At 36.8% G+C, this 16,846-nt stretch overlaps 1 protein-coding gene across 7 annotated transcripts in view; it reads right to left on the reverse strand.

Annotated features, from left to right (window-relative positions):
• Positions 1-16,846, reverse strand: part of LRP2 (LDL receptor related protein 2) — a 118,497-nt gene that overhangs the window by 24,648 nt on the left and 77,003 nt on the right. For all 7 annotated transcript variants that reach the window (XM_090143974.1, XM_090143977.1, XM_090143976.1 and 4 more), the window contains 15 exons: positions 16,302-16,591; positions 15,350-15,553; positions 14,698-14,940; positions 13,272-13,397; positions 11,795-11,914; positions 10,597-10,728; positions 9,480-9,681; positions 8,891-9,186; positions 7,891-8,407; positions 5,905-6,057; positions 5,252-5,422; positions 3,740-3,963; positions 3,138-3,315; positions 2,020-2,216; positions 199-444 (listed from right to left, as the gene is read on the reverse strand). In XM_090143974.1, coding sequence (XP_090000100.1) covers positions 199-444; positions 2,020-2,216; positions 3,138-3,315; positions 3,740-3,963; positions 5,252-5,422; positions 5,905-6,057; positions 7,891-8,407; positions 8,891-9,186; positions 9,480-9,681; positions 10,597-10,728; positions 11,795-11,914; positions 13,272-13,397; positions 14,698-14,940; positions 15,350-15,553; positions 16,302-16,591 — 3,299 coding nt within the window. The remainder of the gene's footprint in view (positions 1-198; positions 445-2,019; positions 2,217-3,137; positions 3,316-3,739; positions 3,964-5,251; positions 5,423-5,904; positions 6,058-7,890; positions 8,408-8,890; positions 9,187-9,479; positions 9,682-10,596; positions 10,729-11,794; positions 11,915-13,271; positions 13,398-14,697; positions 14,941-15,349; positions 15,554-16,301; positions 16,592-16,846) is intronic.

Below are 16,846 nucleotides of genomic sequence, written 5' to 3' on the forward strand. Positions count from 1 at the left end.
CCTCATTTGCACGAACGATAAAGCAGTGAATTATCGCATAGAATCTATGCTTTCTAGTACTCTTCTTCTGTGTCAGCAACTACCTTGAAGGAAATATTTATTTCCAATTAATTTTTAACCTCAGGAAAATTAATTAATGCAGTCTGCTCTGCTTTGGTGCACCATAATGTAGGCAGCTTACTACAGCTAAACGCTTACTGCATTCATGGAATGGCTCATCAGAGTTATCACCACAGTCATCATCTACATCACATTTCCAGGACTCTGGGATGCATCGGCCATTGTCACATTTAAATTGGCCTGGGGGACAGGTCCTACTCGCACAGTGAGTAATATCTTCATCCGAGTTGTCACCACAGTCATCCTCTCTATCACACTGCCAGGCTTCTGGGATACATCGTTTATTGGCACATTGCCACTGATGAGTTTCACACTGGTGATTAGCTGAAAGAATACAAATTGGCTATTAGGATAATGAAACTTACTTACAGAAATAATCTGCTTCAGCAGTGTTACCTCAATTGGGTATTTATTATGTCTACACTTGTTTGGTTGTGTTTTTTTTTTTGTTGTTGTTGTTATTGTTTTTTGTTGTTTTTTTTTTTTTTAAAGTCAACAAACATATAAAATATCAGAATCTACTTGCCCAGTTGAGGTACAGATTTATAATGCTACAGGGTACATTTCCCACAGGCTCACTAAGTCTAAGTTTTTCTAGTAATGAGACAGCACTATCTTCTCCAAAAAAAAAAAGAAGGGACTAAATCTAGTATTCAAATATGTTGGAGGCAGGGGCTCCCATCCACGAAGAGAAGTGATATTGTGCCTCCAGCCATGCTACCAACTTAGATTCATTTTGTCTGATTCACTTAGTTCCTTTAAGCTATGAAGGAACGGGGTAGGAAACAGAAGATCATGCTAATGACAGCTCCATAATCTATAAATGTATACCCTCTATTCCCATGTCAAGGCATGGAACACAAATGTCAGCAATTCTGGCAAACTGGGAGATATTTCAAGATCTATGAAAACAAGGGTCAACATTAGCCTCATACAAAACTTCCTGAATTTTTATATCTCACTGAACACTACCATGCTATTATTTCACATATACTGAAAAACTCTTCAAAAGGAAGCAATACATCATGATTTCCACATGTTTTCCAAACTAAAAGATTCTATTTCCATACGCAAGATGATGGACAGAAGGAACTATATAGACCCAAACTGACTTTGAAGTGTACCCAGTACATAAGAAACAGTGACACGTTATGCAGATGCCGAATTTATACTTCAAATAATCCCCTGTGCCATATTTAAGAGTTTAGCTATTTGAAACTCATGCAAAACTGTGATTTCATATAATTCTGTCATTGTTAGAAACACTTTGTGATGAATGGCAATGAAACTATCAATTACACAAGCACACTGTTGTTTTCCTTTATATTACTGTGCTCACAACTGCCAGAAATAAATTATTTACAAGCAGAAGACTACTGATGCACTTTTTAATTTAGATGTAAGTATGTGCAATAAGGTTTCTAAGGCAACAATATTTCTCCACAAGCATAATTAGGCTCTCTTGCCAAAATGCTACAATCCAAAACAGTCTTCCCACATGTGCTGGGTTTTGTGCAACACAGAGCAAGAAATAATTTTGTCTTGTTGTGCAAAGCTAAAGAATATGGGATGAAAAGCAAATCTATGGACAGATCTGGAAGGCTTAGATTCCTAATATAAATCATGGATTTGCACTAGATAAAATAGAATGAATTCTACTTCCAGTGCAAATCTGAGTCAAATGCATTAAGAAATTTTTATATTTTCTGTATTTTTACTCTCTCTAGCTCTCTTCTGTACTGAGATAAATCATCCTTGTAGGTGCAAGACAAGACAATTAGGACCTGTATCTCTGTATCTACCATTTTTACCCCTGAAAAGGGGATAATGATAACAATATATTTTGTTTGCATGGTTTGTACTGGCAAAACTCACTTAAAATTATTACTGGTAACGTACCACAAAGTACAGGATCTTCATCTGATCTGTCATGGCAATCTGACTGAGTATTACATAAGAAATGTGGACTTGTGCAGTTCCCATCGTTACACTGGAATTGACCAACAGGGCAGTATCGGTGTGGACAGGTAGGGGGCTCATCGGAGCCATCTCGACAGTCCCTCTGTCCATCACATTTCCACCAGATAGGAATACACCTACAAAGAGAGAACAATGCTTTGTTGAGGAAGTGTCTCTACAGATAAAACAAACAAAAAACCACCCTTTCACAGCACAAAACACAATCATCTCAGTTTGCTTCTTGAAACTGCCAAGACACCTCAAATTTCACCTCTTCTGTTTCATATGTCACATGCTAACAAGTTACGCCAGAAGACTCTAGAAACAGATGATCAGATGACTGGCTGATCTCTAAAAGGTATCCATAGTAAATTAATAAGGACTGAATTTTAATGTGTGTTTGTGGTAACCATCTCTCAGCTTTTGAAATCAATCTTCATTTAGATTTTTTATCAGGTAACACATTAATAATTCACTTGTTTTGCACAAGAATTTCGTAAGAGATCATCATTGTAACACTGCTTCAAAAGGTCACCCTATGAACACAACAGTCTCACAATCTCCAGAGTGATACAGTGTCAGCATAGCAGCTCTTAGGCTACATTCCTCACCTCCCACTGCAGCTACCTCAGAGAAAAGGGCGTGAAAAGCATCCCCACACTTGTTTTTTTTGTTGTAGTTTGTTTTCCTGGGACACTCCCAGACAGCAGGTACTTGGAAGAAAGAGATGTGTTACAAAAGATGTGCAAATGGGAAAAATTCCAGGCTTGTGATTTTGACTGGAAATTGTTTCTGGGGTCTACAGGTTTCCAGCAACCCAAACTTTGCTACATTAGCAATGATGTATAAAAAAAAAAAAAAAAAACCCACAACATTTAAACTAGGAATCTGTATATATTTTTCCAAAACAAAGCCTGTGTGGTCTTGGCTTTGTCTTTCCCAGGACATCACAGAATAATACTGAGGAGGAACAACTGCTTTAATGCCCTTTTCAAAAGACTAAACTGTGAAATATATCTTTAAAAGGCATCAGAAAAAAGAATGTGAACAGCACTTACCTCTCAGTGTCAGCACAGAGGAACTGGGTGCTGGAGCACATTGGAAGGCAGTGTGCTGTACTGCCAAACTGTACAATCATGAAGTTATCGGGACATTCACAGGAATAACCCTGACCACCACTTTTTATCAGACACAGATGGGAACAACCACCATTGTTGGTGCCACAAGGATTATTAACTAGTAAAAAGAAAAAAAAAAAAGAAAAATAAACATCACACATTGCAAATCCCAGGACATAATGGCCTCAATCTTCAATAGATTCCTCTCATACTGTATTGAAAACTTAAACATAGTGAGTTTAAAAACAAAACCTAGATAATCAGGCACTCAGAGAGATAAATGCATATGATTTCACACACATGAAATGTACACTACTGGTCTTGAATTTTAAGAAACTAATTTAGAATCAGATGGGGAATGCATTATTTTATTTCAGCAGTTAATCAAGGACCATTTGTATGTGTAAAGCAGAGAAGTACATTTATTGTGTGCACTTCGTTTCCCTGAGTGAATGAGAAAGCGGATTCTACTCAGGATCTTTTACATTAGTTTCCAGATAACAGCTGGCCCTCTACATTCAAATATAATACTGTTTTCTCACCAAAAGGTTGTCTGTATGGATGGTAAACATGGATGTCAAATGGCCTATGTGTGGTGTTCACAAGAACAGTCCTGTCTGATCCATCATATTTATTTCCCTTTTCAACAGTTCTTGTGTTCCAATCAGTCCAATATATTGTGTCTTCAAAAATGGTTATTGCAAATGGGTGAGGCAATGTCCCATCATATACAGTATGACGATGATGTCCATCCAGATCAGAGTACCTAGATAAAGAAAAATGTGCAAAACATTCAGATAAATGGTATACAATATTATCATCTTTATATGTTAATGTTAGATCTTTATTGGACCAGGATCATATAACACTGGAATTGCAGCTTCCTATGATAGCTATTCCTATGGAATTGCAGTGCTATAATAGAGCACTGTCCTCAGTAAATAAATTTTAAGATATGCAGAGAAGTAAAGCAGGTTATTCTAGGTAAAGAAGTGTAACAGGAGAACATCCACTAACGCATGAAAACTTCCCGTAGAAGAATATTGGCTAATCCAATGAAATTTTTTACACTTAATGTTTTACAATAAGTTACTTCTGCCACATGAGAGACTGACTTGCCTGGTTCACCCAGACTGCTAACAACTGAACCCTTAACACAACAGGCCTCCTACACCTTTACATTTTATATGCCTTCCTAATTTAGAGCCTCCTCTGATAAGGTGCCTTTAATAAGATTTTATATTTTTGTTGTGATCTTGCCATAAAATCATGAAATACAAGAGAAACTAAGAAAGACGGAAAAATTAATATATATTTTAAATAGGATATTCTTAACACTTCAGCATAGAAAAGGCTGCCAGAAAAATGAAATGTAAAGAAAAAAATGGGTGAAAGTATAACCCTAAACACACATATAAACGTGAATATAAAGGATTTGTTTTGAAGTGATTCAATGCCTTCACAAGAACCAGAGTGTTACTTACAGATTTCAACAGATCTTTAAGAGGTAATTTTCCAGCACCAAACAACTAATACATTTTTTATCAACTGACAGGAAGAAGCTATGTGCCAACAGGAAATTTCATACTGTATCTATGGACACCTCCGTAGAAGCTGAGGATAACCTTACACGTAAGTTTTCAGACATCCTCTAATGATCTGTTTATTGTTTTACTAGTGCATAACTAGTTTAGACGCTGCAGACACTGTCCCATGGACAGAAGGGCATCAGAAGTAGTCATTTTACATTCAGTTCTGCATTGGCTCAGGCATGGTAAAGATAGAGGTAACTTGCATATTTCAAGCATAGATTGTGACTTTTTTAACCTGAGATTTTCAACAGTTTTTGAAACATTTCTAGCAGGTCCTAGAATGCAAATATATGAACTAGGCTACTGCATCATTCATTTCACCTACTGCTCCAAACTTCCTGACTCTGATTTCCTATGGCGTCAGTGGATAGAAACATTGTGCTTACAGCATTTACAAAGGCTACCACTGAAATTTGGTATGAGCAAATTATTTAATTGCTTTATTCTTCTCTGTGTACGTACTCAATGTAATTTAGATGGGCATCTGCCCAGTAGAGCTTGTCGTTGGTGTAATCTATGGTGAGTCCATTGGGCCATTCTAACTTTGTAGAGATAATCACCATCTTGTCCTTGCCATCCATGCCTGCTCGTCCAATATAGGCTCGATCTGCCCAGTCTGTCCAGTAAACCTGTCTGTACAAATAAACACATCTAGTTAGGTTTATAGTAAAAATACGCTGAAGTAAATATTAGAAGCCAGATCTGAAAGACAGCATTTCTTGCAAAAATAGTAAACCAGATACCGAGGAAGTTAAGTAAAAGGTTAATGCATTTACTTGTTACATTAATCACTACAGCAAGCCTGTAGATGCATGCAAGCACAATCATCTTCAAAGAATGCAATCGGTACCACATTGTATATCAAGCTGCACAGGCACCTGTTAACCTTTCTAGCCTTGCAATCAACATTTCCTTGTCCATATGCAACCAAATTCCACTTTCAATATCAGACTGCCCAGCATATAAAGCAATGAAAAGCAAGCTGCTGTTTTTCCTAAGCTCCAGCTAAGATTTAATGCCATACAAATTGAAGAGCATACAGCCAAAATTTATTTCAGATTTTCAGAGACAGTGCAAAGCTATTTAAAAGGAAAAGTACTTTTGAAATGTCATACCCATATTTTGGATGAACGACAATTGCTCTGGGATGCTGAAAGCAGTAAGTGTTGTTGATATCCACACATCGATCCACCAGTTTTTTCTGGAATCTTCCATCAAGTTCAGAGACATAGAGGCAATCTTTGTAGGCATCCACCCAGTACAATTTTCTGAAATGGTTTAGAGTTAATTTACTTTCTTCATTTTACTTCATGTTGAATTTCACTATTTTTTTTCCTTCTAGAAGCAATGTATCCACGATAAAGGAAGAAAATACATACAAACATCTCTTCTATATCAAGCTCCAGTTTGCCTTTTTTACTCCTCTGCATTTGTGTCCACAATCGTTGGTGTTAAATTCAAACTTGCAGTTGCCCAGTTGAGTAATAATATTCCATTTACCTATAAATTACTAAGCAATCTTTTTTTTCCCTCCTCTCCTACCACAACAGCCAAAGAGAAGCAGAAAAGCACACGGGCAGTATAATGGATTGAGACTGGAGCTCTAAAGTGTTCACCTTTTCCAGGCTGTCACATCTGCTCTAATCAAACAAATAAAAGAGTTGGCAGGCTCTCCTTTGAAAATTGCTAACTATTATGGTTTGAAAGCCTAATTTAAATCTCACTTCAAAAATGTTTTTTCTTTTACAATGCCGAGAAATTATCTGCAACTGTAATCAAATATAACATGCAAGGTGAAGCAATGATTTTTGAAAGCCTGCAACAAAATAAAGTGTTTAACTTGATTAATTAGAAATAAGGTAGGCTACTTTGAAATTGCCTGCATTGTTTTTTTAGTTCTAGTGAGCACAGAATCGTTCCAGAATCTCTGCCTATGCCACTCTGAGCACTACTGTGGTACTCCCGTAAGGAAGGAGAAATGAGAAGATAATCTTCCCCAGCTGGTAGCTCCTATCTCCCAATCCCCACCCTGTACTGAAACTGCAGACCAACTCATCCACCACTGTATGATCTTTCAGCCCTTCTGAAGCACCTAAACAAAAGCTGACTAAAAGCATATCTAATGGTAGGTGAATTAATTCAGCAACTATTATTACAGGAACAACAGGATCACTTTTTTTCCTTCCACATCTCTTTATCAATCACAAAGCATTTACGAGCATCTGGTAACATAAGTATCATTAGCTTCAGAGACAAAGCAGTGAAAAAACTAATTTGTGAATATGTCAATAAAATCACACTCTCTTAAGTCCCAATTGTGACTTTCTGAATCGCTCTCATTATTCTGAAGAGCTTTGAACTTTTCATGCTGAGATCAATGCAGTCAAAAAAAAAAAAAAAAAAAAGGGAAGCAAAAACTGATGAAGTGGCACCAAACAGCAGCAGTAGTAGTAGCAAATCAAGCTACTTAATGATACATGGCAGGCAATTAAAAAATTACCACAATCCAAAGTGCTTTCCAATTTTGTCTTCATGATGCCCACCTTTAGCAAATGATGGTTTGAGTGTCAGAAAATGATGTATTTTTCAAGACCAGAAAAACATGCTTTTCATTAATGTTTATTATTACTTCTTCACTGGAATTTAGTAATCTCTTATAGAATATTGTTTATGCAAAAAGTGAAGCTTCAACACTGACATTTCTTCCTTTGCTAGCACCTGCAAATAATAGCAACTACTAGCCTAAGCTCAGAATCCCTACCCCCAGGAACATGTAATTTCCCAATTGCCGGCTCAGCTCATCTGTTCATTGATCATTTCCTACCATGCTTCTCATATGAGCCATATGCACTATGTTATTATTGATGAGAGATTAACTCTGTAACAACCTCGGTAAAATAGACAGGAGACCAATTAAACAAATGCACTATGCAATGTATCATAAACCCATAAACTTTCCAGGGCAGCTGTATAATACTGCATCCACAATCCAAATTGATTTAATGCTCTTTAGAGGTTTTTGTACAAAGTAGAAGAATCTTAATGCAAACTCCCTCCAATTTCCTTAGTAGCTCAGAAAGACAGAAAATGTGTTTTCTTACCTGCCAACCCAGTCAACAGCGATACCTTCCCCATTCGGCACATCATCACTTATTACAGCCTCCTTATTTGTTCCATTTAGGAACATTCGTTCAATGACCTTCCTCCCCACATCAATCCAGTACAACCTTTTTTCCACCCTGTCAAAGTCCAGTGCCACCACATTTCTCAGTCCTTGCAAAATGAGAGAGTAAGACTGGCCATCTGCTGTGAGATTTCTCAGATAGTAACGGTTGCTAAAAATAAGGTATGGGGAGATATTACTATTTTGTCGGCAACTTTTTCCATCAGGCTCCCGGATATAGCCTGGGGCACACTTACAGATGTAGGAGCCAGCTGTGTTCTCACAAATCTGGCTACATACTGATGGAGTTTCATTGCACTCATCAATATCATCACAAGTTCGTTTATCTGACATAAGTTTGTATCCAGGATGACAAGAACAGTAGAAACTTGTTTGGGTGTCCGTGCAGTCATGATCACATCCACTGATTGAAGGGTCACTGCATTCATTTATACCTAGCAAAGGAAAGAAAGCTCTATTCAAGCAATTGACTTACAGAGAAAATAGCGCAGTGATTTTTCAACATACTCTTCTTTCCCTCTCTCTCTCCCTGCCTTCCCCTGAAAATGCTCAATACAAATCTCGGCTGGCTGTACAATAAAAACTATTTCAACTCTTCTGAATTCTGTCACCAAACTCACCAAGTGCAAAAAATACACAAACTAATGGTGGACTCTGGAAATGTAAGGGCAACAATGAAACAATTTATAATCTGCATTTACAGTTTACACAATTAGCTAACTTCCATGGTTTGTCAAAACAATAGATAACTGATGTGATTTAATAAAAAATTTTTAAAAAGATTAAATGTACACATTACTCCACCACTACGGAATAGATATAATTGTCATTATTAAGTTATCTTAAGGTCATTTTTTTGTTGAATCTGCCATTGCATTTTAAATAGGTTAAGACAGTCCAAAGAAACCTAAACATACCACATCCTTTTTCATCACTATTATCTAAGCAATCATCCAACCGATTGCAGACTTTAGCCATTTCAATGCAGTTTCCATTATCACATTTAAAATGATGGGGAGAGCACGTTGCTTCTGGTGTAGTACAGAGGTGTTCCAGCTCGTCAGACTCATCACCACAATCATTATCTCCATCACAGATGTAGGCCTTGGCAATGCAGCGTCCATTTTGACAAGTAAACTGGTGCTGCTGACATGGTTCATAGATGCAACCCCTTTCATCACTGGCATCACCACAGTCATTCCGTCTGTCACACCTGAAGAAGAATGAACACTTTTTTTCAAATACAAGAAGGCAGCCACCATTCTCCAGTGCTAGACATGCTCTTTTGATTTCTAAAGGACGTCACATATTACTGGAGTCTGACCCACTGAGTCCTGCTTGTATTCTCCATATCAGCCACAAGCATTCTGTGCCTCACGAGAGGTACAGAAAAAGAAAATTAAATGCCAATGCTGAGCACTGGGAGTATTAAAATGAAAGACTCCCAATCATTTTCAAGTAAAAATTAATGCATGAATGCATGGTAGATAAATGGTAGTTACAAACCTGTATGTGCTTCGGATACACAAGCCATTATTACAAGTAAACTCATTCTCCGTGCAAGATCTTCGTGTGCAGTTCTGGTGTTCATCAAGTGCATCACTGCAGTCAGCGTCACCGTCACAGATCCATGCCCGAGGAATGCACCTCCTGAGCGGGGGGCGATTGTTGGCACACGTGAACTCTGCAGCTGTGCAGCTGCGGTTTGCTAATAGAGAGCACGTTCACCAGGTCAGCAAGTTGCACTCCGTATGTAAAACATTCCCCCCAGCACACAGCCTGGATAACAACACATAACCCACAACAGGACCATGCTCTTCTTCATGTGCAGAAATAGGTATCACTGCACTTTCATATATGAAACTCATACTCATTTCCATCAGTTCTAAACTGGACATAGCTCTTCACTGAGGCTAAGAGTCAAAGCACTTTGGAACTGCTTTCCCAATGCTGGCACTTGAAGAACTCTGAACCTTAGATATTGAGTCTAAGCTTTCCACATGTCTGGCCAGATTTTCTGGCCACTGAGCAGATATTAGGCTTAGGCTGTCTAGCTCCCACATTCTTCAAAGTATTCAGTACTCCAAAGATCACACAGATGGAGAACCATTGAAATTAAATAGTGCAAGGACTGCAAGTGAATCCAGCTGTTGTTAAATCAAGGAGCAGGACCAGGTTTGTCTGACTTTCTTCTTTTTTTTTCATCCTCTAAATTGCCACAGGTTATTTTGCTCATTTGTTTGTATGGAAATCATGGCCAAACTATGTGGATATTAATACATAGAAGATATAGTGTGTGATGATTAGGGAGTATCTCTGCTGAAGTTGCTGCCCAATCATACAAACAATATCTCACTTGAAACTTGCCAATTCAAAGAAGAATACTCACAGAATTGGAATATTTTTCTTTCTTTTTTTAAACCAATACACTTATCTATTTTAATTCAACACAATGAAAACTGAGGACAGGAAGAATGTACCTCATGTACCTTAAAGTGCACTTTTATAGACAGAAAAAATGGTAGGGTTTTTGTTGTTTCACATCAGTTTTTGTGTGTTTCTTTTGTGGTTTTTTTTTTTAAATAGAAAATGCCTGTCAAAGAAAGTAATACTAGACACCTACCACAACTGTGTCTTTGATCCTCATCACTCATATCCCCACAGTCATTATCACCATCGCAGATCCATGTTGCTGGGATACATCTGCCATCATCACATCTGAATTGGTCACTTGAACAAGTCCGCACATGAGGCTCTTAAAAATGAATAGAATCACTTTGCTTGTTAAACCTGCACTGCTATAATAAGGGAGGTGTTTTAGGGAGAATCCTATGACTGTGAAATTTGAAATGTAAAGTAAAGGCTTAAGTAGAAGAGATGTGCTGCTAAAAGCACAGAGTCCCCCTCTGGTCAATTATATTGGAAATCTCTACAAACACTGTACTGTTTATATTATCAGACTGCTGATCTTGTAATACCTCAAAAGCACCCTGCTTCAGAAACCTGAGACCAGGAGACTAAAATGTGAGAGCAGCATTAAATATAATATGAATACAGTGGTCAGCACATAATGACCCTGTTTTCTTTTACATTATTTATGTAACGAGGATCTGAAGTTGACATAAGATGCAAGACATTTTCTCAAGCTGGAGGTCCAGCTCTAGAAATGCGCAAAGGGAACTACTAGCCCTTTTTAAATCACAGAGGCCTTGTGTTATGTCACCTTTCACAGTGACAGTAATGACTGTGTTGTCATGTTACTTCTCAGATAATTCAGACAGTCCCTCTTCTTTCTCCCTAGAGATTACTCTGCTTCTTTTCACCTTCTCCCCTCCTCCCCATGCTTACTACCATCAGCATATAAAGTATTTGCCTATTGTAGTTCTATGGTACTCTTTTGCATACTAGTCAAAAACATTCCTCCATATCCCATGTTCCATTTTTCCCCAAATGGAATATTGTGCACATACTTCCTGTACAGTAAGATATCTGGTCTCACATCCAGAACATTGACATGAAAAAATACTTGCTAACTCTCATCACTTGATTCACCACCACCAGAGTCTTAAAAAGAGAGAGAAGGTTATACATTGAGAGAGGAATCAATTTTGGCAATTAAAAGTCTTCATATTCCACACACAGCATGAAGTATGTTTACTGACTCTAATTACTCAGTGACTCAGATTACTTAGTCAGCAAATAAATCTCAAAAAATACCTACGAGCCACCTCGTCTGGATTCAACCTGTTGCCTCTAAGCACTATAGCTTTTTCCATAAACTATCTTGTCTTTCAGTATGTATCTTCTGAATGTACACTTACCACAAGAGGCAGGTTCATCAGAGCCATCAGCACAATCTATTCCTTGATCACAGTACCAATGAGCAGGAATACAGCGTCCCGATGTACAATGAAACTCATTGTTTGAGCAAGTCATTGAGACTGGAGGAAAAAAAAAAACACCTATGTATGACTTCTTTCTTCCTGTTACCTTTTCAACTCTATTTAAGTTGTTTTTGAGTCTGCGTTATGCAAAAACGTAAGAATATGCTAGAAGAAAGGTCTTTTAGTAGCCTGTCTGCAAACAGCTCTTTGTACAAACTAGTTTGAACTTCATATGCAAAACATGGATTTAAATCTCTTCTTACATACACGTTTCACTTACATACACATATCATCTAATAAATAAAATTTGTTCTGAAAGTAATATTGCACACAACTATTGTAAACATGTTTTATATTTATACTTGAGCTTAGTGCGCAAGAATATGAATACAGTCCAATGTACTAATTTCTTCAGTACCCAAAGTAGGAGATAGGAGACTACATGTGGTAGTCTGCTAATTTCTTCACTTTAAACTTTATGTGCCTTAATGATAGAAATCAAAGGCAATTAACATATTGCTCATTAATATCTTTGGGCTTCCTCTATCTTCTCCCTAGCTCTTTCTCTTTTTTCCCCTTCACCTCTTCTCAATTTTAGAATTCAGTAGGGATGGGACATAAAACAGTAGAAGGAAAAAAGTACACCTTTCATGAGCAGTACACAGGTCAGTACGTCTATAACATTTAGACACATTTTTTTTTGACATGTAGAGGTACGTGCATTAAAGTAGCGATCTTTTGAGTAGAAGAATTGTGGCATGGGTAATTTGAAGCACATAACTTTAGGGAAACTATACAAAGCAAACATAATCCACTCAAACAATATTAAAAATAAATCACTGTCTGAAAATATCCATTGTATGTTAGAAACAGATTCACAACATTTTAAAGAAGAAAAGTACTACCTACTACCTAATGCAAACATCTAGCAAAAATATGATGCTTTGTAATTGAAGTTGATTAAAGCTACATACTTTTCTATAAAAGTTGGAATCAGCAATGAACTATGAATCCTTATTAAGGCATAAATAACTGCATGAAAGAGCTAAAAGAAATTACATTTAAGAGTACAAATAATTTCATTTAATTAGAAGGAAAATATTCTAATAATAAAGTTTTGGAAAAAAGTCAATTCACTGTAATACTGAAGTGCCAGTTTTGTTAAAAAAAAGATAAAGAGCAGAATATGCAAAAGAAATGATCCCTCAAAAACTGCATAAAAACTGTGCAAAAAAGACTAATAAAATTGTAAGGAAGTTAGATGGCCAAGATTAAATAATACAGTACTTACATCTTTTATCTCTCCAATACTACAAAAGAGTAGATTTTGAGAACAGTTGTAGTTACAACAAAGGTAAGGAGCACTGGAATAAATTAATGAAGTGCAAGGAGGTTAAAAGCCATATCAGCTTACCGCAGTGAGTAGGGCTCTCGTCACTCATATCTCCACAGTCATTGTCACCATCACACAAATACGTTCGAGGAATGCAGATGTTTGTACTTTGACATTTGGTAAAACCAGACTGGCAAGTGCGCTCCGCTTTAAAGAGAGGGCAAAAACATTTCATTGATACATACATCCATAACGCTGTTTAAAAAAATAAAAAATAAAAAATAAAAAAAATCCAGACCAATCCAGAGTGGACTGCTCTGATCAATCCAGAGTGCATTCTGTCACACATTTTTCAGATACAAGACTGTCAATGATTCATTATCCCTTTCACCTGAAGTGACCAAAAGTCCCTGAAGAAGCTGAACTAGTTCTAAAAATCCCCAGAGCTGAGACAGCTGCAGATGTACAAGCAAAGTAATATGCTATACATTCTCACTGTCATCTTTCTCTTCAGTTTTCCTTGGAAAATTAAAAAAGAAATGTGTAAATAACACAAACCATTTTCCTCTCATTTCTGCTCAAATGCTAAAGTGCACTCATACCTCTCGTTCTATATGGAAACAATGAGACTGCTTTTACTGGGAAAAGTGGTGTCAAAAACACGATCAAAGAAATACATGCTAATACTCAGAGGTGAGGGAATGTAAACTGACAAACATTCACACTGCAATGCTTGCATTTGCAGCCAGCTGGTACTGTGTGAATCACCACATCAACTACAAATGACTATTAGAATGGGAATTGTGAAATAAGTCACAAATAATATATTTCAAGAAAACAGTGTTAAAACAATCTTTTTTTAGTTTTTAAATCAACCTACTTCTCTAACAATCTAACAATTTTACTGCAAAAAAAACATGATTAACTTGATTAACTACATTAGTAATTAATACTGAGCTGATTCCATAAACTTGGTGTTTTATGGAAAACAAATAAAACTAATAACTTTTTGAAAACTATAAGGAATATAATTTTAAACAGAATAAAATATAAATCATGCTTGTATAAGAGTCACATATTCATTCCTTATGATTAAATCCAGTATACTTAATGTAGCATGCTGCAAAGCTTACGGTAAAAATCTGCTGTCAAATTCCACGTGAATTCTGCATAGATGTAGGTCCTGCATTCAATTTATCTCAAATAATCTTTTTCAAGTCAATGGGATTACTCACAATAGCTAACATTAAGCACTCTAATAGTATTTGCTGGGTCAAGGCAGATTAAAGCAGTAGTTATTAAGAAAGATCTCAGGGTACTCAAGAATATCTTTCAAGGATCAGTTTGCTTCAAAATAACACAAACCAGAATCTATAATGTTAATATAAAAACCTTTTATCCCTTTTTGCTGCCTTTGTCATAATTCTTCACACCCAAAGAGATTTGCCTCTTCTTTGGTTTAAAGAGTCAGACTCAAATATGCACTTAGTAATTTGGAAGAACTTACGGCAATTTCTCTCATCTGATGTGCCATTATCGTAACAATTATTTACTCCATTGCAGACGTACTGAAGAGATATACATCTTCCATTATTGCAAGTAAATTCTGTGTGGGAGTCACAAGTTCGGAATAAGCAGCCAGCCTCATCGCTATTGTCTCCACAGTCATTGTAGTGATCACAGCGGTAATGATAGGGCACACATCGCCCATTACCACAGGTAAAAGCTGTTGGCTGACAAGTATGGAAAGCTGAACAAATAAAAAATAATTTTAAAAAATTAATGAAGAATATAGTACATGGATAAAGCATAATCTAAGTTCTCTGACAAAGAAACAAATCAAAACACAACAGTTTTACCTGCCAGGGCAAAGACAGCTGCAAAACGTACTGCATGAAAAGTAAAATACATATTTGAATTAAACAAAGGAGAAATTGGGTATATATAAAGTTAGAATATAGCATTTCTGGATTCTAGAGCAAATTCGCTGCCATTCAGACCTAATAACGCACAACAAATTCTATAAGCAAGCAAGCAACAGATCATTTCCAAACTACAGCTAGAAGATCCATGATCATACAGCCATACAAACAATAGAAAACACCACAGCCAGGATAGAAGTTGCATCACTTTCACATGCAGTTATTTTAAATGCTTACCACACACACTCTCCAACTCATCACTGCCATCTCCACAGTCATTGTCGTTGTCGCATTTCCATCGCTCTGAGATGCAGTGTCCATTCAGGCAGGTGAAAAAACCAGTGTCACACCTGGTACCATTATCCACAATGCAGTGCTTGTTATTATTGGCTAAATACCAGCGACCTTCAGATGGGCACTGACATTCCGCACCAGCTGGACCTACATTCATATTTGATAATAAATACTCATGTTCTAGAAAGGGTTTCGTTAAAACTGTTCACAGCCCTAAATGCAATGAAAATGAAATGCAATGAAATCCCTGCAACTACCAGCTTAGATAAAAATGTGGGTACTTAGCCAAATTCTTACCTCAGTTAAGCATATTCAAACCCACTGAACCCACCCTACAGAAACTGAGATCAGAATTTGGAACACCTTAACTGCTTGCTGTCCAAATAATTTTTCAATGACTGCAAAATGGTTTCTGATGCTTTCAAATATCAGAGCTACACCAGCTGAAGCTCTATCCCTCAAAATGTGATAAGAAGTATCTGTTCAGTATATATGTTGTTATCACTATAAATTACTAGGTATCAGTATATTAAAAGCATATATTGGTTAATATTATAAATACCTATATTATTAAGGTGTATTGCTGAGCTCATTTCACATCCTGCCTCAGAGGAAATAGAAGTTAAGATCTTAGAAAAAAATGTTTTGGTTTAAATTAGGGAAACACTTGACTTTTAGTTGTGAAGATTCTCCACAAAAAATCATCAAGTGTGTTGGCAAAGTACCATAATCCTGAATGGTAATCATCTTGATTGCATTATATAAATAAAATAATTATTTAAAAACACTAAGGACTATTTCAGATATCTCCATGCAACTTAAACTTGTTATATTATGATTTCTAATATAGGCAATGCTAACACACTGCTTACAGTCATTAAGCATAGTTGCTTACCTGGTGCACAAATGTGACTGCAACCACCATTGAACTGGTTACAAGGATTGGTACACTGCTGCTGCTTACTTTTTGCCCAGACATGAATATCCATTGGTCTTTGTGGAAGATTCATGATCATTACAATTTGATCTGAACCATCATATTTATTAGCTCGGTAAATGCTTCGTGTGTTCCAATCTGTCCAATATATATGCTGATCAAACAAAGTCATTGCAAATGGATGCAGAGCAGTACTAACAATTACCTCACGGTTTGTACCAGTTAGAGTGCATCGCTCAATTTTTTGCCTAAAATAATAAAGAAATAATGTCATCTTAGAGGAAGTATTTCAACTTAGATACATGCCCTTATTAGTCATGTGACTACTATTCACCATTTCAATGATGCGCACCAAACCGAGTTAAGAACACAAACACTATTTTAGAGAAGGAGGGATGACATCTTTGGGAGAGCAGCATAAAGAAAATGAGAATAAGCAGGAGGAAAAATGGAGGAGTTAGGGCTATACGTCTGGCCTTTGTATCCTCTTCATGCACTAAGCT

This window comes from Phasianus colchicus, chromosome 7 (genome assembly GCF_987193195.1).
Source record: "Phasianus colchicus chromosome 7, bPhaCol1.hap1.1, whole genome shotgun sequence".
Lineage (NCBI taxonomy): Eukaryota > Metazoa > Chordata > Aves > Galliformes > Phasianidae > Phasianus > Phasianus colchicus.